This window comes from Halichoerus grypus, chromosome 7 (assembly GCF_964656455.1).
Source record: "Halichoerus grypus chromosome 7, mHalGry1.hap1.1, whole genome shotgun sequence".
Taxonomy (NCBI): Eukaryota; Metazoa; Chordata; class Mammalia; order Carnivora; family Phocidae; genus Halichoerus; species Halichoerus grypus.
The window spans coordinates 39,446,656-39,471,154 of record NC_135718.1 but is presented as its reverse complement, the minus strand read 5'-3'; the positions used below and the strand labels follow the sequence as shown (position 1 = coordinate 39,471,154).

Below are 24,499 nucleotides of genomic sequence, written 5' to 3'. Positions count from 1 at the left end.
GCAATTAGCCTGACTTACTGAATGCAGTGCGGTTGTCATTAAAAGACGTCTGTGAAAGCGCTGCTGTTATTATGGAGGCTCAGGAGACCGATCCCTCCTAGAGGGCAAACAGCGGACCGGTAGAAAACAAGAGCCATAAATCACACTGTCAGGCAGCGGGGCGAGCGGGCTGCAGCACAGGCACAGGAAGGCCATTCACGGGAAACACAGCGCGGCTTCCCGGGCAGGATTTACGGCACCTGTAATTAATTAAAATTTCCTTCAAGCTAAATCTTTAATAAACAAGGATTTGTGCTGACAACGAAGAAAAAAGGGGCTCCAGCAACATAATTCTACAATCTACCTCACAGAACAAGCATATAGCATCTATCATTTCGTGTATCAGGTGTATACATCGTCTCTCAAGTTAATAGGAATTACATCACTTTGTGTTATAATTTGTGTACTTGGAATGGGCCTGAAATATTTAGGATGCTTGAGGGACCATGTGGCCCTTTTCTACTTTTATTTGCTATGTTTTTGCCTGACTCCCTTCCAGCTCTTTAAAAAGCCAAGTCCTCTGACTAGTGTTCCAGAAAACGGGCCTTTTTAAACAACACGTGATGGCAGTTTCATCAAACAGCCATGTTTTCCTGTCGTTTGGTCTTTAGTCACACCTTGTGTTTCGCAAAAAGAATTTTAGCATGCTATTTCATTGTATCCATTTGGGGCCAGATGCATCTGGATGTGAGAAAAAAAAAGGTCTAGACGTGAATGCCCACGAACATGTTTGATAAAGCAAGTGTGAACCTTCAAGCTAGCAAGTATTTATATTGTATCAGTCAGAAACAGCAATCTTTTCTTTTGACTACCGAGAAGAATGGGTCTACGACATTCTTTATTTCTAACAGTAAGAATTACCTGAGTAAATGTTACACGCCATGGACGACACTAAGCTTCTCATGCATACCTATTACCCTCAACAACTCTTCACAAAATTACCAAAAAATACTCATTTTTTGGAGATCAAACTAGGCTCAGAGAAGCTAAGTGATTTGTTCAAGGTCACAAAGCTATAAAATGGCAAATCCAAGATTCAAACCCTGATCTGGTAATGATAAAAGCTACCCTTTGGAACCTTTGTGCTATTGTTGCATTTCCCACTCTTATGCCCCTAAATGCCACAGGTTTGTCAAAATGCGATAAAACTCTTTGAATTATCAAAAATATTCCACAGAATTACTATATCTGTAGGATATAACAGGAAAAGGTGGGAGAGACAAAGTGACTACTGGTTCAGAATACAAGCAAGAAATTTCTCATTAAACATCTTCCAACAAATTGAAAAAAAGGGTCCTTAATAATTAAATAAACTTCGTTTAACACAGTGGTAAAGATGCCACCACCCACTGTGAGTTATGAGATAAGTACCACAAAACTGCCTTCTTTTATTATCTTTTCAGGTATTTTCTCTCCCCAAGAAAATGGCTAGTTTTTCAAGGTCAGTTAAAAACATCACATCCATATTTTGGAGCCCTAACAGCCTCAAATACCTGCAATGTCATGTTTATAGTTACTCAATAAATGTATGTTAATCAACTCATGTACCAAGTTTCTCTATGTTAGAAAAAAGGGATCATAAAACATGAGAAAAGGAAAATCTTAGATTCCTATGAAATGAGATTTCAACTGACCATTAAAAGAAGATCCAGAAGACTGAAAATGTCTTTATCTGATTTGATTGTTTGGTTGAAAATACTAGCCACATATTTTTCTGCATGGTTGCTGGGTTTGCATTTGATAATTCTAAATTATGCTGTCAATCAAAGAGAGTACTAACAAAGATAATACAGGGTCACATGGTGAGAGAAGTAGGAAGCTAAAAGGCAATGTAAGGAAGAAGAATGACGGATGCGTTCCATTCAGAAAGTGACCATCTGATGCCTGTGCTCTAAATGAAAATTTTTTTTAATTTTCAAAATTTTATGTCCTATCAGCCACAACAAATCATTAGGAAAATAAAGACAATCTACTTGAATGATAAGCAGAACAATTATTGAATTAGTACTTTTAACTTTTCTAAAGAGAAATTCTCTTCTCTTCCATATTTTCTCCAGCACTGAATGTCCCTATGCCAGAGCACCATTATCTGGACAGGCCCGTGGGCACAGAAAGCTCCCCCATGGAGAAAAAGAATCTCAGCTGATAAGGACAGAAAGGAAGTCAAGCATTAGATGCTGGGTTAGAGGTCAGACAGAATATTTGAAACATGATTAAAAAACATATTTAACTGTAATCTAACACAGTATCTGCAAGCCAACAGGTGTGCATGGGGTGGTGACAAAGATCTTCATGAACAAATATCAAAAGGAAGGAGCAAAGGTATCAAATGTCACTTTGGTGTTTGAATCTAGCAGCTGGAGCTCTGATCTTAGAAGTGTTACTAACAAGGTCTGTGCAAAGGACTTAATGTATTTTTAATGTGTCCTCATCACAAATAATAAACTGATATTAACAATGATAAATAATAAACTGTGTTTCTAAGTCAGGAGTATGGTTTGTAAGATGCAAACGAACACCTTTTTGGTCTTTTGCATGCCAACTTACATCTTTAGGGATCGGGGATACTTTATAATGGAAAAGAAACAGAGTTAATTAAGGGTCAGAGGAAAAACACATGTCTACTGCTTTTCCTCAAAAGTTAAATAAGAAACTTCAAGTTAAGGTCCTTAGCAAACTGTAAAGCACCAAAAAAATTATGAACAATCACATATATGCATGTGTTTGTATGTGCAAAACAACCTCAGAAGATGGAATCACTGCAAACAAAAGTGAAATATCTATTCTCTAAAGCTCTGCCCTCCAAACAAGGAAGCAGGGCACCAACAGAGACATTTCATTTACATGAAGATAGTTCTTCAGGTTATAATAAAAGAGGAAATGCAGGTAAGCTATGATAAAGGTGAAAGTGAATATATGCCCTTCAGTAGCCCAAAAGAGATAAAGGGGAACATATGGAAAATGTGCCTTTTAAAGAGAAACATCAAGTAACGAATCCTGCTGGATTTTGCAATACAAAACATTAAGAAATGTCAACAGACGATGGAAATGAAAAAAGGCATCAAAAATGTTTTAGGAGGGTGACAAAAAAGGTATTTACAACAATTTGGTTTGACTAGAAAAACAATCTAAATGGTTATTTTTATGCTGTTAAAAATCACTGTTTTCTTTTGTTTCGTTTTGTCCACAGAATTAACCCTACTTCATTAATTATTTTAACTCAGTTTGTTTTCCATTTATCATTTAAAATTCAGGGCAAAGTCAGTTGGTTTAACAGCAGCTAGTATAAGCAAGATTCCATCTCACCAAACTTGAGCTACCAAATTATAGATACTCCTGATTGACTTCTATCAAAAGTTGCACTTACTCATGATCGTGAACAAAACGGGAGTTTGGAGGAAAGGGGTACTGGGCGAAACTGCAGAAACAATGGAGTTCGGGAGCTCACATGTGTCTAACTCAGTGAGGCAAACATTCAGTAGCTCTTTCAGGCATGCTGCTCTCGTGTGAGTCCACAAGAGCTCACTCAAGAGCTCCAAAGACTTGGGAAAGAAAGAATTCATAGCAAACTGCCACTTCGTGTCAATAAAACAACCTGCAAACCCACAGTGAAGAAGGGAAATTATCAGCTATTCAGCAAACAGTCTGGATGGTCAGAGCTGAGAATTAAAAAAGCATAATACAACCTCTCTGTGCTACCCATTTGAGCACAAATAACCTCCTTTTTAATCATGTGACTAAAATTACACATTAGTGAAGAAATTCAAAATACAGTGCTTGTGCTTACATGATGACCACAGATTCAGAGAACACAATTTAACAAAAAAGCAATAGGAAAAGCAACAAATTAGGAAATTCTCAAAATGGCAGGTTGTTCTTTTATTCATTAAAAATATGTTGAAAAGCATGTTAAATGCATTTACCAATGAAGAGTTATTACATTACACTTTCCTAAAACTATGGAAAGCCACTAATGGCCCAAATCCAACTAGTTAACTGCTCTCAAAGCCCCCACTGTATGGTCCCACTCACACTAGCAGGCTCGGGGTGCCCTGTCTGTGCCCAGTTGTGTTTTGCTGGACAACAAACACGTCTCAAGGCCACTATGAACTGTTAGAATGATAAAGCCTACATTCATAATTGTTTTGAAAATACAGAGCTCTAAATTACATCAGTAACAGTAATGCATAAAAGAAACACAGGAACATATATCTGAGAAATACAGGGATCAAAGGAAAAACAAATATGTAAAATGGAGACGTTTAAAACCAAGCAAACCAACAGGTACTGAAGTATTGTAGTGTTACCTTTTTTTGAGTATAGGAGCCGGTTTCATGTAGAATTGCCACTCTGAATGGAGGCCACCATGTATGAAATTCCTTCACCCACTGATGCATCACTGTCGTTGGACAGACAATTATAGTCGGACCCAACCCCTTGAACCTGCACCCAAAACGTCCAAGAAAACACAACCATGAATGACAATACATGGATGATTAACCGCCAAAAAACAAGAAAAATAAACAAATAGAAAGGTAACCATCTGAAAAAGAAAAGCCTAGCTATGGAAATTTATTGATATTTTCTTTAAAGAAAAAGCCGTTGAGGTTAACACCCAGTAAGTGAAATCTAGAGTAAAGTAAAAGAAAATGAAACAAAAATTACTAACAAAAATACTTTCCTTTCCTCTTCTATTCCAGGTGAGGGAAAGCATTACGTATCTCTTCAAACCTAAGAGAATCTTAGCAGTTTTCACCCACACGATTTCAGTCAACCTCTCAGCCGTGGGAAGTAAGCAGGACAGAAATGCTGCCGTGCTCGGGGGCTCTGAAGGTTGGCATGCCCAAGGCACCATGGTTACCAGCAGACGCAGCAATGCCTACAGTCAATCTCCTGAACGCTGTGGCTTGCTCGCTTCTGCATGGGGGGGCGCGCATCACAGTGACCACTTCCCCTGGAAAGCCCATAGCAAGAGTGCAGCTGTGCTATTCTTATGGGAAGCAGCAGAGCACGACACAGCGAGAGGCTTAATAGCAGTCACCCACTGACCCAGCAGTCCCAAACAAACACTGATGTACGGGGATATCCACTGGAGCATTATCTACACTGTGGAAAAAGTGGGCACCGCCTAAACGTCCATAAAGACAAGGGACGAACAAACCATTCCATTTCTTTAATTCAGCACAAGCTAGTCGTTAGGAGCGCTGCCTGGGTCTGAAACCCCCCAGTTCTGCACACATTAACTGCATGATCTTGGGCACATTACTTAACCTCTCTGAACTTCAGTTTCACATCTTAAAACGGGAGTAATAATAGTACTGATCACATAGGGTTAAATGAAGATTTAATTCAATTAATACCTATAAAGTGTTCAGAACAGTGCCATATAGCAAATATTGTAAGGGCTTATTAAATAAGATAGAATATCACAGAACCATTAAAATCACTTTTGAAGAATATTTAAAAACCTGGAAAAATGCTCATAAGAAGTCTTTTAAAAAACAAAACTACTTATGTAATCACTCCAACTCACTTTCACACAGAGAGCTGGTAGACAGGTGGTGGTGGCCACTATCTCAACATCTATCTCTCCCTCTCTCCTTCCTAACAGAACCATGACTTTGTGCGGGTGTCCCCTCTTCCTTCCCACACTTGTACTTGATGGGATTCTGACCACTGCCTCGCTTGGTGGAAAGACGGGAGAAGCAGGAACCCAGGTTCATACACAGCTGTCAGCACACAGTACCCCCCCACACACACACACCCCGGCACTGCTCACTCTCCCACTCGGGGCCTGGTAAGACTGGCTCACTCAGGGTAAGGAAGGAAGGACTTCCATTCCAGGCTGGGGGAGAGCTGTCTCTCTGGTCTCTCCTACCGCATGTGAACAAGGAAGTGTAGCCCAGTGGCTGCCGGGCAGTTGGGCTACAGTGCACGGAGATCTGATGGCCACCAGGATAACTGACGTTACGAGAAAACTGAAGTCCCTGGGTCCCTGATGACATCACTGGGCTGCGGATCACGCTATGTCTACTGCCCACCTCCTCTGTAGGTTCCTAGGTGTATCACATATATTGTGAACATCTGACTCAACATAAGGTTTTGCCTACTTGCAGCCAAAATATCCTAATACATTGCATACCACAGGTAACTGCATGTGCACCATCCTGCCTTCCTTCCCCCCATTATAGTAGAACAAGTACCCGTCCTCTTGTGTGACCAATCCCTTTGCCTTTGCCTCAGAGCCCATACCCCACTATGTCAAGGGTCCCATTACTGTGCCTACTTCTTCCTCAGTCCTGCTGGGAGCTAGGCACCAGTTGGTACATAAGATGAAAATTAAGCAAAAGTCAGACTATCTCCAGGAATTCAGCACTAGACTCATGCTCAGCTTGTGCTACAGGAGGCAAGTGGGAGCCAAGACTGACTGAGGACGCTGAGGCCATGGGGCCTACCTTTCGCTCACTCTGGGGCAGAATCACTGCCACTCTCCCCCTGCCCCACCTTTTTCTAAAAGCCCAACAAGGATGTTGAATATCTGAAGCTAGGTGCACACTGCACTTACTTTCTCCAGGTTACCTCATTAATTCCTATAGTTGCAATTACCCCCTCTACACGGATGACACCAAATCTAGGTCCCCAGCCCAGATCTCTTTCCTGAACTCCAAAGTACCATACGCTTGGATGTCTAATTGCTGGCTCTCCACTTACACGCCCCCACAACATCACACATCATCCTCCCCCACCTCGCCCTCTTCCCATGTTTCCAAACCCAATGGAAAGAACTGTCACCCACTATCGAAGTGCCCAAATTCAAAATCCATGCTTCATCACTTATCTGTCCCTCTTGTTCTCTACCTACTCAACCTACACTGAGTTCATGTCATGTCTGCCTCCAAGAAAGGCACCCTGTCTCTCCATCTACACTGTTGATACTCCAGGTCTGGCCACTATCACCTCTTACCTAGGTTACTGCACTTTTTAGCACAGACATTTCAAAAAAGCAAAATCTGAATGTCTCATCCCTTTGCTTGAAAGGCTTTAATGTTTGCCCACTGCTCTTGAATAATCTACACACCTTAAGCTGGCCTATGAGACCACAAGGACTGACCTCTGCTCACCTCTTCAGCCTCACCTCTCTCACTGCCCCCACCCCCAACATCTGCCTCTGTGGTTCAGCACTCCTACTGCCAGCACTGTCTTCAGTTCCTACAAAGTGTGTATTCCTCTGATCTCTCGAAATTCCCCTTGTCCCTTCTTACCCCTTATCCTAGCTGCCATCTACTTGTGCTTTAGCCCGAGGTTCTTTTACAGCCTTCCTTTTTCTCTCTGGATGAGTTAAACATCCTTCCTTGGTATATCCACACTAGTTAGGACCCCATACTAACCCCACCATAACATGCATCACTTGTATTGTAATTGTGCGTTAGATCCTTCCTAAGCCCCTTGAGGGTAGGAATGGCCTCTTCTTCAAATGCCGAGACCACGGGATGTAATTAATGAATATTGGCTTTATTAAACGAAAACATTTTCTTAAAGGTTGTTAGAAAATATATTGAAATGTTAAAAGAGATTATTTTTGAGTTAGGGAATCATGGGTAATTTTTATTTTTTTGCTACAGCTCAGTAAATAATTTCTGAACTTAAAAAAATTTTTTGTAAGTCACTCAGAGTAAATCACATAGTGCTCGAAATATTAAAAATAATCTTCCACACAACTCAAAAATACCTGTAGTTCTAATACAGAAACAAGCCATAACTGAAATGAGGCTCACCCTTATATTCCAATGTGACAAACTGCCTCCATCCACTTCTAAATCCTCTCACCCTTCAGCTATAGCTGCTGCCCCTGCCCCTCTGCTCCATATTAAGGGCTCAAGAAGTAGAAGCTACAACAGACTTTCCATTTCCCAAAGAATTCCCAAGCCAGGCTCTGCTCCTCACTAAGGGCAGGTCCCATGCAGGCGTCCCCTCAAGCTCCCTGGGGATGGCATGACTCTGCTCTGGCCCCTTCCATGACAATATTTCTTTCTAAAAGGATTAAATGCACCAGCTTCTTTATATCCTCCATAGGGAACAAGAGTTATTATCAATATGCACTTAGCAGGGATTAGGAAACAACCAATCAAAACCTGTTTAAAATATTTACAAACAAAGTCACTTTCAAATAAGCATAAATATATACACATGCTTTATTCAGCTATATAGCATTTTTTCTTTTTACCACATGCTTAATGCGAACAGCTACACTGATGACTCACACTGTGTCATTTAGGGCCAATATTTTATTCTAGCTGAACACATATCTGGCATTATGGTGCCCTTTCATTTCTGCCATTCTCCCGCTATTAGAAGACTACAGAGGTTTTCACACTGAGTGGAAATCTAGGAGCAGACCTAGATTGTTCCTGAACCACAGGAGGGGCAATCAAATCCATTAACAGTCACATCAACTGAACCACCCTTTTCCAACCCTCAAAACCAGTGAGATGAAAATAAGAAACGGCTAAATGTACTAGAGTGATTAGCATCAATTACCAAACTGGCTAAAATTCCTTTCATCTTTGATTAGCATTGATTATCTAATGAGTTTAGGACAAGCCAATAGCTCCAATGGTCAAATACTTCAACCTACAAGATGGAAATCCTGCTATCCACAGGCTAGAACTTATTACGAGGAATTACAAAGTAAAATATTTACCTTTGAAAGTTCATTAACTTGTTCAGGCCATGTTGTTTGTAACCAGGAATTTACTAAATGATATCCAAGGCTTTAAAGTGTTAACTGAAGTTTGAAAGGTAAATAATTTATTTCCTCATCATGAAATTCAGGGGACCTATTGTAGTATGAATGGCAGAGAAGGGAGTAGAAGGGAAGAGAAAGTAGTATATACATGATGAACTGGGAGCACAAACACCAGTATAGATTTTTATAACTGCATGTAATAAGCTTCTCCCTATTTTAAAAACAAACACACATGCAAAACACATTAAAAAACAAAACCAAAAAAACTTCTTTACCATGAAGTTTCTTCTTGGTATCCCAGAGACTTACACTGTTTCAATGATCATGGACCATAAAATTGTAACACGAAGACCATCTCAAGTTTGGGCCCCCAAATCTACAGCTCACAGGGGTTCCGAGAAAATGTAAATAGCCAAAATGAGCCATGTCAGCTCACTGAGAACTTCATTTGACGATTCGTCTCTTTTTCTTTAGGACATAAACACAGAGAAGAACTCCAAGTTCATCTAGTTGCAGAGGTGGACAGGTTATAAAATTGTGAGAAAAATATGATACAATTTGCTCTGGCACATGGAAGTGGAGGGGACCAAGCTCCCCAGCACACCTCTATTCATAAAGAGCCTGGTTGGCTGATACATCTGCATTCTGGGAAGCCACTTCTACCAATACTATTTTAATAAAGACAACCTGGGCTATCGTCCAACATGCCACACTATTTCATTATGGAAAAAAGGATATGAGCATTGATAGTTAATTGATTACAGCTGCTGCTCATTATTAGCCCTGCCTTCACTCCTAGTAGGACTGCCGCCACTCTGGAGAGCATGTTTTAATTTTTAGATCAAAACTACACTGCAGGGATGACTTGAGTTTTCGTAGGCCCAGAGTATTAGACTCCACACAAGTTTCATGATAACAGGAAGGGAAGGAAAGATAAGAGATGGGAAATAAGAAAATCCCAGAAATCATTTAAGGAAAGAAAGACACTCCTAGAAACAATCTAGGGCAGCCTGGGGCATTCTAGTTATCCAAAAAAAAACAAACAAACAAAAAATACCCAGGTAGAGATGCAGAGCCAAGTCAATCAAAGAGCTTATTTAAAACAGAGAAAGCACTTTTGCAAATGCTAAACTAATGACACTCATAGATAGGAAAACACTAAATGCTCATTTTCAACTCTTTTTCCCTTGGGCTGGAATGTCTTCACGGTTCCAAATAAAATATGCAATAGAATTATAATATTTGAAGGAAAACCTCTGCTTCAATACAACTTCCATGTAATAACAACAAAGCATTTAGTATTTTAAAATCTCTAAATGTTTTTTCCCTTTCCTACATCATATAAAATATTCCTAAAATATTCTAGAACTTCAAATACTCCTCATGAAAAGTATGATCTGTTAAATTAATGGAAAAGAAATTAAAAAAAGCACTATTTTTAAGATTAAAAAAAAAGTTCTTTACTCAATAGTTTATGGTTTGCATTTGGCTCCATACTAAACGTTTCTCTGGGGCTAAACCCGAGTGCAGGACAGTCACTTTCTGCAGTTGTTAGCTTCCGGCACATTGGCACTATGTTAAAGGTGTCCCCAAACCCTATTTAGTGAGTGTCTGAGGTTGCTACAACATAACCATCTGGTAAATATCTTGCTGTTACTCATTAGATAAACCTACTTGAATCCAAGGAGCTCTCAGATTTTCTGGGTTCAAGATAAATATCCTACATAATTCACCTCGTATTATTTTTACCAATACTGATTTACATAAAGCCAATTTACAGCTTCAGTATGTAAATAAATACTCACTGTATTTCAAGATAAAATATTTCAGTCCCAACATACTGAACTAACACAGTTTAAATGTTGATTCTTTCTGAATACCACAGCTTTAATAGTTCATTTAAATTCCTAAAGAGAATAAAGATCACAATCTAAACATAATTTTCCATCATTTTAGGCAATCATTTAGGCTTTGGCTTTAGAGTTGATATAAAATTCTTGAAGACTGGGAGAGGGAGAAGAAACCATAGTGAGCAGACAATGTCATGTAAAAAAACAAACAAACAAACAAAAAAAAACTACCACTATCTGTAAATGCTATCGCACATACTGATTATAAAAGAAATTCGGGAGAATGGCTTCTCCAAAGCTCCAACTTTCCCCATGAACAGACTTTGTATTTACTGTAATGCTCACCTGGTCTCCTGCCAGAACAAATATTTTAATGTAAAATTTAATAAATGGAACTAAAGGTATTATGCCCAATTTAAAATTCCATATTGTGTAAACTATCGATATTAACATAATTGAGTTTGTAAACAATCCATTTGTAGAAGCTAACCTTAGACACTGTATTGACCCAAAATATCTAGTGGGGCTCATCTGCAAAATGAAGCATCAATGCCTGGAATTCATTAAAAGCGTTACATGTTTAATTTCTCCTGCCCTACAGCTCCATTGTCTCGTAAAAATTTTCCTTTGATGTCCCCCACTAAAAGAATTAAAGGAATATTGTAATTGAAATGTCATCAATAATTCACAAGACCCTCCTCCACAGCAATACAGCTGATGAAATATTAATTGAGCTCCACAGACTGACAGTCTGCAGAGGAGCACTTGCCTGTAATTTGAACCACGAGTCCTGATCTTGCTGTAGCTCAGACCTGCCAAGAAGGCAATTATCTGGATGGTCTTGCCCAATCCCATTTCGTCTCCCAGAATTCCTCCTGCCTGCTGGCAGTGCAATTCCCACAGCCACCTAACACCTGTCTGCTGGTACCTACAACAACAAACACCAACAAGAAAGAGAAAATGGCAAATGGTGGATGATACAGATCATAACAGAAAGTACTCATGAATTAATCATTTGGCTAGGTTCTAGTACCAGTCAGAGAAACATGCCGGATGTGTGTTTTACATGAGTATTATATTTATAAGGTCATACATTTTTGATTACCTAGGCATAAAATCACAAATTTTTCTTTATAGAACATGTTAACACATTTCTAATTAAACTGATAGATGACCCGGGTAGTTAGGGACTATTTCATTTCTTTTTCAACATTAGAAATAGCTTGGTAAACAAGCATAAATTTATTATATTTTATTCAGTATCTTTCCGGAAAAAAATCTCAAATACTTTTAGTTCTATAAAGTTCCAACAATTTTTCTATGAAAAAAGAGGCATTAACGTTTACTTTTTCTATCTCAACAGCATCAAAAAGCAAGAGACAGAACACCACAATTTACATCATATACTGTTGAAAAGTCACTTGACAATTGTATTATCTTTTATAGGAAAAATTTAATTGAATTTTAAGGCCATAAACAAGTCTGAATAAAAGGGCTGCTCACAAAATTAGTACATGACAGATGATTCTCTTGTATTATTAGCAGATGCAAAAAAGAACAGTTTAAAGACTCAACAATACAAAAAGTCTTTTTAATTTTTTAAAGCAGAACTTGATTCCGGGGCTTTATCATAAATACAGAGAGATCAGAGCTATTAAAATTTTAAATAAGGAGTACAAGACAAAGAAAAATAATATGTTCCTCTCTAAAAACAAAGTTGGTATTTTCCTTTCTCCATCAATGGCATATTCAATCTATAATCTAAAAAAATGAAGCTAAAAAAAGGATTAATGCAAGAAGAATTTTTGAGAGTTAAGGAAAAACAACATCATAGAATGGTATGAAAATTATATGCCAAGTTTAAAAACCAATCTAAGGCAAAAAATATTTAAAAGACCATGAAATCTAGGGGCACCTGGGTGGCTCAGTTGTTAAGCGTCTGCCTTCGGCTCAGGTCATGGAGTCCCACATCAGGCTCCCTGCTCAGCGGGAAGCCTGCTTCTCCCTCTCCCACTCCCCACTGCTTGTATTCCCTCTCTGTCTGTCTCTCTGTCAAATAAATAAAATCTTTAAAAAAAAAAAAAAAAAGACCATGAAATCTAAAGATTTTTTTTTCCCCAAAGAAAATACCAAGGCTGATGAGCTTCCCATCTTAAACACAGGTGGTTTTGTTGTTGGTTTACTGGCCCGATATTTACTCCAGTTTGTGTGGTATGTCTACCTAAAATCTCACTGTGAACTCTAGTCCTTGTTGAACTAGTTTTATTTCATCTCTTAATCACTACTAGGGGAAGTAGTTTCCCCTAGAATCAATTCCAGAAGTTTACCTCTAGCTGTTGCTATTACTATCTATCATATAAGGAAAACTTTGAATGAGAATGTTGTTGCTTATTAAGTTTGATATTATACACACTGAATATGCACCCTGAAGAAGAGGAGTAAAAATCAAAACACGGTGAAGTCTTATATGGATAAAAGATCATTGAATTGAGGAAGAAGGATGAGTTCTATTAATACATGGTACATAATCAGAGAATAATGGCTAACCAACTCCTTAAGAAGCCAACTGCTGGGGAGGCAGAGGGCCACGTGGTTTGGATATAGCCTCACAACCACCCTACATAAAGATGAGCAACCCATTTTATATTCGGATATGAAAGCACGTAGAGGTTAAGTAACTTGCCAAAGATCATACTGCTAGGAAAAAAATGAGCAAGCCTGAACTGAAATCCAGAACCTCTCCTTCCAAAGTGACTCTACTTTAGAGATAATCTTGACCAGCAGTTCTTGATGGGGAGTTATTTTGCTCCCTAGGGGACACTGGGCAATCCCTGGAGTCATTTTTGGTCGTTCAAACTGATAAAGTACAATTGTTATCTAGGAGGTAGAGTCTAGAAATGCTGTTCAACATCCTACAATGCACAGAATAGTCCTTACAACAAAAGAATTATTCTATCCAAAATGTCAGTTGTGCTGAGGATGAGAACACCTGATCTAGACTAAAAGCTGATTGTGAACCATTACACTGGACCAATCTCAGCTGTGGATAAAGATGTAGTACAAAAAACTGATGTATGATCAGAAGCACTAAATACTAGTTAATCAACCTCCTTTTACTGAGGTGGAGAACAAATATGGGAGCAACTCCTCCAGGCAGAGTAAGGACCAAAATCTCCCAGTGATCATTCTAGTGTTCCGCCACTACACCACACCGCCTCCCCCTACCACAGGTCCAACACCTCTTTCTGTTTGGGGCCAATCAACTTAAGGCAGGGAAAATCCTTAGAGGAGACCCTGAGAAACCATGAAAGGAAGTGGCAACCTGCACGGTATCCCAAAGGGAGTTTAGGAGGGCATTAAGACAACTGCATCCTATGTGACCCAGGAGAGGCAAGAGTAGTGTGATGGGCGTCTCTTCATCAACAAATGTAATCTCCAAGAGCATATGATTGCGTGTTTATAAAATGATTAACACTAAAGAAATGGTTTAAGGAAAAATATCTACTAGGTGGCCCTATAAGTCACATCACTACATGGAAATCCCCAACAACTGGGACATCGTACAAAGATGGCAAAGAGTGGCTCTTCCTTTCTACAAAGGCCCTCAGGTCGCATCAGCACACTGGCTGGCGGGTGTGTGTCGCTGGATGAGGAGGAGTTAGGGGACCTGGGTTCTGGTTTCAGCAGTGCCACTAACTAACTTAGGTTTTGTTGCTTTGATTTCCTAATAAACACTATAAACAATGACATACTTCAAATGAAAGCAGGTTACAGAATACAGTTTTCAGAACCTTTGAAAAGCATATAAAAAATTACTCCTTGTAAAGATTTTTTACAAACTATTGTACAATAGTAAAAAAAATGACCATACTCTGCTTCCCCCATGAGACTGAAGTATCACAAAATAACCACAAATAATTGGTGTATCTTGGCATTGTCACACTAACCCAAGATTGCATTTGCTAGTGTGGCTAAAAGTAAGGTCAAAAGATTGAAGTCTGTCATTTGATTGCTAAATTATACAGATGAATGCATTTGCTGGGCAAACTTTCAAAATAGAATTTTAAAAGTTAAACATGATCTTGCAGAAAATAGCACTTAAATGGATAATTGTACCTCTGACTCCCTTGCGTACAACTATACCCTGTTAATTTAATTCCACAGAGTGCAGTAAATACAGCAAAAAAATATCTATGGCTTAAAATTAAACTGGCCTGGCTAAAATTTAATCATAAAAGAAAAATGGAAACTTATCAATCCTATTAATTTTTTTCATACAGCAGAAGAAAAGGAACAGAAGTTTAATAGCACTTATGAAATATTTAAAAACCTGTTTTTGAGAAATGAAACACAAAATATTTTCCAGAAATGTGTAATGAAGACTAATTAAAACAAACAAATATGACATGTATTTACATTAACTACTATAGGGTTAATAGTCAATACACCGAAGCCTATATACTCTTAGTAAGCAAAGTTTGGTTCTAGTAACTGAAATTTCTTTAGCAGAAAATCTCACACTTATACAACAATGCACATTCGACTCGACTCTTAAGGATATATACCAACTTACTACACATGCAGAAGTATCCTTCTTCATTAAATCAATTTAATTTATAATTTGGGTATTCCTTTTCCTAGTACAAACTGACACTATTTGGACTGTTCCTTAATAAGCAATCACTTTAGAGAAGATAAAAAGAGTTGTCAATAAATGTTGTTTACATACCCTTCCATAGTTAATTTTCACTTGGGAGAAGCAATAAACAAAGTAGCCACCTCTCTGGGCTAAGAATGATTTGTCTGCAAAAATCACTAGAGCGATTCAGATTTGAATTTCTACATAGGCTGGCTTCTGCCCAGTTACGGCAGCCCAACCAAGACACTTCACATTTTTAGGATTTCAGCTTTCCTATACATTTAGTGGTATAAAATAACTACTCTCAACTCCTTTTGCCCACCCTCCCCTCACTGAGGTAAAAGTTAAAACTATAATATAAGCCCTTTGAAAGGAAATATAAAAAGCATGTTATTTTTAAATAGACATCCTGCACAAGTTTAAGGCATGGCAGACAACCGAATCTATGAAGGAGATTAAGCATAATCATCTCAAAGAAAGAAGTTTACATCCCACACCCAACTACCAAGTGATGCTACTAAACAGAAAGTAGCTACTTAATGGCTTAACTTCCTATATGCATCAAAGAAGCCTTCCTAAAGTATCTTGTTAAGTAAATCCCAGGAGTGATGAGACTGAAAATGTGCCTCAGTATTTACACTCATCACGGGAGACTGGCCCAGGCCATGTAGGCTATAGGCATCTATCACACAGCTTCCAGTTATCTGGAACACTCAGCCACTTCACATATGAAACGTAGTCAGTTTCAAATAGCAACTTAATGCTGAAGGTGTTTGCCTAGATCTTCTCTTTTGACATTAGAACATCTACATAAAATATTTAGAAGCACATTTGGTCAGCTCAAAAGTATTATACCCTTAGGTACAATATAAAACAAACTACTCGCAATAGTTTTTATTTCTACACAGAAGTAAAAAAAAAAAAAAACCTCAATATTGATTTTAATATACTACTCTTCTTACTTAATTCATCTGACTTAAGAAATTAGAGGTTTGGTCCCTTAGAATTAATTACTAAGAACAAAAAAATAATTCAATGTAGATGGCTTTTAAATGTGTTGCTTTTAGCCGGCTGAGACAGGTCCACACAGATTCACCAGCTTACAAACGTGCCCCATGCGCACTTTAGTCAATTTATTATCATCTACTTTAATGAGGAGCACGTGGCTAAAATTTCATTTGACAGTATCTATATTTGCAATAAACTACTGCAAGTACCTTAGGGGCCCACAGGTAACTACTGAGTCATATCTAAAATATTAATTTGTACACAATGGCTTGACGACAGATATAAAGAAAAGAACACATGGCACATACTTAAAAAGCTTTTTGAACAGAAAACCCGGCATTTTAAAATCATCGAACTCCGCATCGCTCTCCTCAGAATCGTCTTCGAGCTTCAGACACTTCTCTTTGTCCCGCAGCCTCAGCTTATTCCATCTCCTACCATGAAAATAAAAGTCATACTTCCATTATTTTGGTTACAAGACAGATTAAAATACAGTTCTACATAATGCACAGGAAAAAGAAGGAAATTAGAATGGTCTTTTAGCTTTCTGCTACCGTCATTACCCAAAACTCTGATATTCAAAGAAAAAAAATTCTCTTTTCCTTCCTTTTCAATTCAATTCTTATTTGAATTATTACAGCTGCTTTAGAAATATTTCTGTAAGGTCCCATTTCATTATCAAAACTACTTGTGCCTCTTCTGGCATACCCTAAGGGGGAATTTCTCTGCTACTTCCTAAGATATATGAACTTAATTCTAGAAAAGATTCAGTGAAAATTTCAATATAACTATCTCCAAAATGGCAATGTAACAAAAAATTGATTTTATTTATAATTACTATTTCTGTGCTTAAGATACGATAGTCATAGCATAAAACAGCATAGTATTTTGAACATAAAGCAAATTTTGGGTCAAAATTGCTATATATCAGATTAACATATTGTTTACTTAATGGGGGCATCAACAATATCAAAGGACTGATAAGTAAACAACTTAGAAAAAAATGTGTTCACTAAATAAAATCTAAGTTATAAATTTAGTAATATGATGCTTTTCAGATATAAAATAAGTGTTTCTATTTCAGAGGGGTGATGCCATGTATGTATACCAGAAGAAATGTCTAAAGATCTGAAAGTCTTAATAACACACTAAGGTTGTTGGGAAGGTGTAGTATTTAACCAGACTAATTCTGCATCCAAATAACTCTATAATGGACCCCGGTGTCGTGAGTTAATACGTGCGTGTGTGTGTGTGTGTGTATACATACACACAAAACTCAATAGCCTCACATTCTGTTTACTTCCAAAATAAAAGGATGACCTTTCTCAGTATGCATATTCACAATGTGAATTTCACAAAATGGTGGGAATGGAATAAAGCAATACAGATAAATGCCTTCAAAGTAAAAAGCTCACAGGAAGCGAATGAGAACAGCAACATGTGTAAGATGACATTTAACCGCCACTGATTATGTAAGAATACTAAGAAAATGTGTGGGGGAAGGTAAACGAGAAAATGGAAGGATGGTATCATACACGCTGCCCGGTTAGACCAATGGTGTTTTCCACTATCAATTACCAAGCACAGGAGGCCAAATACAAGAGCAACAGGCAACCCCACCGAGGCAGCTGCTGGAGGACCCTAAAGCACATCCTCTGATAAAGTCTCGCCTTGTTGAGAATGTCAACTCTTTGAAGTAACAAAAGGAAGGGATACCTGAGGTTTAACTGTGATCAGTAAGAAGAGATAGCTGGTGATCTGAAGCTGCTTCTCAGGGTACTAAGAGTACCTATAAATAAGCACTGTTGGTAGTTTCCAGAGAAGAACAGCAAATGTAAGAGGCAGTACATAGCCAAGCCTAAAAAATAGCTGTCATAAAACCATGAGGTAGTGTTTTTATATAAAATGTTTAATGACCTTTTTGTGCTTAACTTCTAAAGGCGATCTCTTCCTCTTTTTTATTTTTCTTCCTTAAAAATTATCTCTGTGCAACTGATGAAATGAAGTACCTCTCGGTGGCTATAATCGTCTTTGCTATTCTTCTGAGTTTCATATTATCTACAAATTTAGTTAAGTGCAATGGTATACAGCAGTGGTTCTTGACCAGGGGCAATCTGGCCATCCTCCCCACCCCCCAGGGTAACTTGACAATGTCTAGAGACATATTTGGTTGTTACAACCGCTGTGGGGAGGGAGATATACTACTAGCATCTAGCAGGTGGAGGCCAGGGATGCTGCTAAACATCCTACAATGTACAAGCCAGTCCTCTACAACAAAATGTTATCTGGTCTTAAATGTCAATAGTGCCAAGGCTGAAAGACCCTGGTATATAAGTAGACCCACTACTGAAACTTAGAAACCAAAATGATGTACATACATTTTCCTAGTGTATATATCTGGATTCTTGCTACCTACTATCTGAAATTTAGTAAGCAAGCAATTTCACATAATGAGATATTCCTCAGTATCCAAATTCCTTACTATCAGAACTCAAAACCAAATATCTGCAAAACAAAAGATACTTGTATTTAGCAAATTTATGAATAATACAAAACTCAGAAGAATCACAAAAACTACCATATCCACTTAAAAATACTCCATTTTGCAATTACGCAAAGATAATTTTACAGGAAGAAAAAGAAAAACACCAGAAGATACTGGTTTTAGAAGTTTGGCATAAAGTCATTAAATACTTTACATAAAGAGTATCACTTATTAAACTCCATTGATAGATGATAGCTATTTCCTCAGACTCAGCCAGTAAGTCTTTGTGGCTGTTCAATTTCCCACTGCATCACTCTGAGTCAACAGGGCTTCAGCTTCCTCTTTCTCCTCCCTCCTAAAATGTACAGGCATCATGTCACCACAGAACACGGCACCTAGGAAACCACATAAGCCACTGCAGAAATGATTGCATTCCAGTGCCTTCCGCTTCATCAAGATGAAAAGAGCCGAACATTTATTCAGTTTGGCTAAAGGATGACTAAAGGTGGTAGGGAAAAATCATTATTGCCTACAAGCATTTGTACCACTGTGAAGACAAATCGCCCCAGTAGAATCATATACACATATTAAAGACAGAAAATACCAGGGTTATAAAACCACATGCATATGCGGCTCAGGCTAAGACATCCTTCTGTTATAGAAAGCAGTAATTCCTCAGGTGGCTTGTAGCCAAAACAGACCTCTGACCGTCTACCCAATGCCCCCTGAGGCAGTGCCGCACCAAGTCCTGACGGTTGAGAAGGCCGCCAGGGCAGAAAAGGGAGGGGGAGGGGCGCCAGAGTCACCTGAACTGAGAGAAACAGATGCCTTGCCCATCCTAGAAGCCACCAAGGATCTTAAAGTTGCTCTCTTTTGTGTGCTTGACCTGCTTGTCCTGCAGCCTGGCAGGCTGAGCAATCTGTCTGGCCAGGAGGTGTAAAAGGACCTCTGTACTATGAATAACCTGGGATTGACACATGGAATAAGCACAGGCCAAAACAGGAAAAGTCTGCACTCAGACGGTCTAGAATCAAATCCTGACTGCTTTGTATCAGTTCTTTAACCCTAAGCAAGTCACTTAGCTTCTGTGGCACCTACCTTTCCTCAAGTGTGAGGAGGGGAGAACAATGGCATGTACTTCCCTAGATTGAGGGAGGATTAAATGAGGTGTCACATGTAAAGCACTTAGCACGAGCCTAGAGTATGAGTACTCAACAAATAAATACACCGTTCTACATAATCATGTCTGCTTACTGAAATCCTCACACAAACTCAGACACGATCCTCAGAGACTGGCACTGTCACTCTGTTCACGCACAGAGAAGGAAGTGGAGGCAACATATAGCACAATACAATCTGCCTGCAGTAATGCAATGCACCACAACGGCTTAACAGAACTACGTGAACACATACATTTGGACAAAAACCACCTTTGTGAATCAAATGGATGCTCAAAAAATTATGAATACTGTGACCACTGATCACCATGAGTAAACACACCTACCCATCAGAAGGTACCTGCTGGAACACCTCAATTTTAAAATTCTGTAACAGATGTGTAAACAGGGAGCTGTTTGAAGTATGGCTGCTTTTTATGTGACAGTAACAAAAAAATAGATACAGAATGACTTAAAATTGTTTGGGGGTAGGTCAAGATTAAGATCTGGACCCCAGTGATTTAAAATCACAAAAATCAGACATGGTCCCCAAATGTCTAAATTCTGTTATTTCAACAAATAAGCTAGAAAATGGATTTTGAAAGTCGAAGGGGGCAGTAAATAGTCCAATACTTACATTTTTGGAAAAGAAAAAACTTTTTCATATTTTCTATGCTCTCATTTAAAAACCTCCGCACATGTCATAGTCACAGCTGCAGCCACATAAAAGCAAGCGGGCCCGGTGTTCCCTGGCAGTGTTTCTAGCTCCTCACACGCCTGCCACCGGCAGCCTGCTAGCAACTCCACCGGCAGCCACTTAGAAAAGAACCCAGCAATAAACATAAACGGACAATTCCAGTCAGATGCAGGCAGAGAAACTGCTCCCTGGCTTTGCTACATTCATGCAAGAACGAGAACCTGGCCCAGGCTGTGGGGCCTGGAGCGGAGACCACAAGGATCTGTCAGAAGCAACTCGGACCCAGGGCCGGGCTGCTGGCAACAACGCACGGCGTAACCAGTTGAACTATACTAGGAACAACACTTCCTCCAGGTGCTGGGGCACCTTGTCAATGGAACCCTAAGAATACACCTGAGAGCTAGCTGCCACGATTTAAACTTAATTTTTTTTTCAAAGGAGAATTTCCAGAATGCCTAGGATGTTCAAAATATTTAAGCGGGAAAACACAGTTAGCTGTCTTTATGCCACGACCTGGTGGTTTCCTCCTTCCTGTGCCATGTGCATTCCTGTACTGTCCCCAACCTCCCTCCCACAAACACACACATCCACACCCTCCATGGACCCTTCAAAGTCTGCTCAAGCAGTGCCTCCAGAGAAGGAAGCCTTCTCTGACCAGCCAGAGTTAGGTGTCCTGTCCTCCAGGTACCTTCCCAACCCCACGGCACCGTGGGCACACCTGGTGTTTCTACTAGAGCACTCACCAAGTGTTCAGCATCATTTGAAAACCATATCTATCTCCCCCATTAGACCAGGAGCCACCTGAGGCCAGTGACTGTTTTTAGTCATTTTCATACCTCTAGAGACCAGTAGTACAATGGCCCACCTCAACAGAGATACTCAGTAAATGCTGCATGAATGAATGAATGAATGAGGTTCAGAATTGGGCTAGGGATAAGGAAGACACCAGGGACAGAAGCGTGGCTTGAGAATGGTCAAAGTAGGTCATTTAAAAATGGGTTCAAGAATCATCCTGTTCTAGCTCATTTACAGCCTACCTCCTGCTGCATTCCTCCTCTTTCCACATGTATGATGTTAAGGTACCACTCCAAGATTCATCCACTGGACAAACATGGTTAAGGTGCACAACAAAGAATGAGGCATGGCAAGGACAAAATCAGAGAAATTCTTAATTTTATAAGAAGAAAAAAAAAAGGACAGGAGAGGAAGCTCATTACACTGAGTAATAAAAATTTTGTAAGTTATTTTCAAGTCCTGAGTTCGGTTTTTTGGGTTTTCCAGCAGATTTACTTTGCAACAAAACTGGTTTCTGTATACCAGTCCTCAGGAAGAATCAGAAGCCCTGGGTTTGAGTCCAAGCTTCCCTAGGACCAGGTGGAAAAGGATGGGCAAAAGATTCAACCTTTTTTAATGAAAGAATTCATCTTCTGACAGAGGGGGAAAAAAGTTTAACTAGCCCTAAACTACACTGACATCACTAGAAAGGAAATAATGTTTTTGATGATCCCACCTTCGTCTTTTTCTTTAATCCACCCATGTAACAGTCACAGCTGCAACCAAATAAAATGAAGTACGTTAGTCACTGGGGAGATTTTCTAACTCCGACAGTTCCTCAGACTTCAGTGGCAGCCACTAGAGGAAAACCCAGTAAAAAACAGATTTCAGATTCCCACTGAGAAGTGAAAACCAGATGTGGGCAGAGAGCTACATTTCAGGTCTATAACTGGCAAGGGGAGATCTGAACTTTAGAAATATCATTCAACATCACTGCATTTGTCTCCTCGGCCACCGAAGGAGCCAAATAAGAGGTTGTCACAGCACGACAGGATAATATATGTACTACACCCTTTGGAAACTTTTTTTTTTTACACTGTATACATGCCAGACGCTATCTCACAATTAATTATTGGCAGGAGATTATACAAAAAAGTAAAATTGAGACATTCTAGTTAATTGTAGGTTAAATATGAATAAAAAATAACAACTGTGAAAACACCTACTGCAATCTTGGGCAGGCAGGAGTTAGATGTAGCTCCCAAGTCTAGAAGACCCTCATGCTAGTCCACCCATGCCATCAGCCAAGAGTAAGATTATCACAGTCCACTTGGGGAATGATGTCCTACACATCTAGGTCAGCAAGGAGTGTGGAAATCAAGCCTTACAAGACACAACAGAATAATCTGGAACACTGACCTGAGAACAGAGAAAACCATGAGGAACCAAAGTGTAATCCTGACCTACACACACTTAGAACCGACAAGCAGACTTGTGAAGCTTGAAGATGCCCCCTGGGCAGAGGTCTAGTGCCCCCTAGTGCATTCAAAGGAAAAATAATTTTTTATTTCTCCCCAAACAACTACTGATAATGTGCTCCTATTTGTACAGATATTTTATCACTAAGTGGGCCTTATCGTATTAATAAAAAAATGTATAAGAGGTGAGAAAAGCCTGACATCAACAAAACTTAAGTATTATAATAGCTAATGATCTGGCTATGCATACTAATACCAACTGTAAAACTGCCTTTTACTTTGGAAAGAGGACACCTTTTCATATGTATCAATATTTATAGGCTCTTCTTCATGATTCTCACAGACCCTCCTACTGGCTCGATGAAATCTCTGTAGTAAATGTTTTACCTAGTGGGCATGCAAATAAGAACAGCTAATACTTATTGAGTACCTGACATATGCCTAATAGCTTAGATATATTATCTTTTATAATCCCCATACCATCCCTGAAGAAAGTATTGCTATGATCCCCATTTCACAGATGAAGAGATGTAGAAAATCTCACAGCTACTAGGTAAGACTCTGGCATTCGATTCCATGGTCTGTGATTTCTAAACCCTATGTTACATATCGCCTCCTGAGTAACCTTTGCTAGCTCTGGACCAGCTGTGTTTTGAAATTACACATACAAACATCCACACTATGTATATGTTTTTTTAATTTACAGTCAGAAAACAAATACTAATAATAACAAGAATAGCTACCGATGTTCACTGTGTGCTGTGCACTGTTTTAAATAACTTACCTGTATTAATTCATTTACTCCTTACAAACCCTATGATGCAGATACTATTTTTAATCTCTTTTTCACAGTTAAAGTAGGCAGGGAGAGGTGAAGTAGCCTGCCCAAGATCACCAACATGAAGATTCAAACCCAAATAATAGGCCCCCAGAATCCGTACTCCTGTTACATAATCTTGCCTCTCAAAAACATTTTTCAAACTACCTAAAACCACCTCTTGTCTCATAGTGTAAGCCAAAGAGTCAATAATCACCTCTTTAAGCACTATACAATGAAAACAACTGTACAAGACAAACCAAATTCTAAAGCTTCAATTCAAATTTGTCTCAAAAGATGTCCTTCCCTACCTCAATACTGCACAGAGTGAGTCAAAACTCATTCTTTGGGACTCCTGGGTGGCTCAGTCGGTTAAGGTCTGCCTTTGGCTCAGGTCATGATCCCAGGGTCTTGGGATCGAGTCTCACACTGGGCTCCTTGCTCAGCGGGGAGCCTGCTTCTCCCTCTGCTTGCCGCTCCCCCTGCTTGTGCTCTCTATCTCTCTCTTTCTCTGACAAATAAATAAAATCTTAAAAAAAAAAAAAAACTCATTCTTCACTGTACGCCTGCCAACTTTTAACAGTAAAATCTGTTTAGCAATTCTTTTCACTACAGATGATCTGGGCTGAACAAACACAAAGGATACATTTATTTAATAAACAAACAAACCAATGCCTATACCAACTCACAAAAAAGGCAAAATATACCGATCAATAAGAATTGTCAATTATTAGTAGCTTCAGGTCATTTAGTAATAAAATGAACATGCCTGCTCCAAAACTCCAAGAAAGTCATATATTGAGCTGCTT

General features: G+C 39.0%; 1 protein-coding gene across 3 annotated transcripts in view; it reads right to left on the bottom strand.

Annotated features, from left to right (window-relative positions):
• Window positions 1-24,499, bottom strand: part of ERCC6 (ERCC excision repair 6, chromatin remodeling factor) — a 72,323-nt gene that overhangs the window by 28,668 nt on the left and 19,156 nt on the right. For all 3 annotated transcript variants that reach the window (XM_036073511.2, XM_036073536.2, XM_078077448.1), the window contains 3 exons: window positions 16,591-16,716; window positions 11,405-11,563; window positions 4,347-4,482 (listed from right to left, as the gene is read on the bottom strand). In XM_036073511.2, coding sequence (XP_035929404.1) covers window positions 4,347-4,482; window positions 11,405-11,563; window positions 16,591-16,716 — 421 coding nt within the window. The remainder of the gene's footprint in view (window positions 1-4,346; window positions 4,483-11,404; window positions 11,564-16,590; window positions 16,717-24,499) is intronic.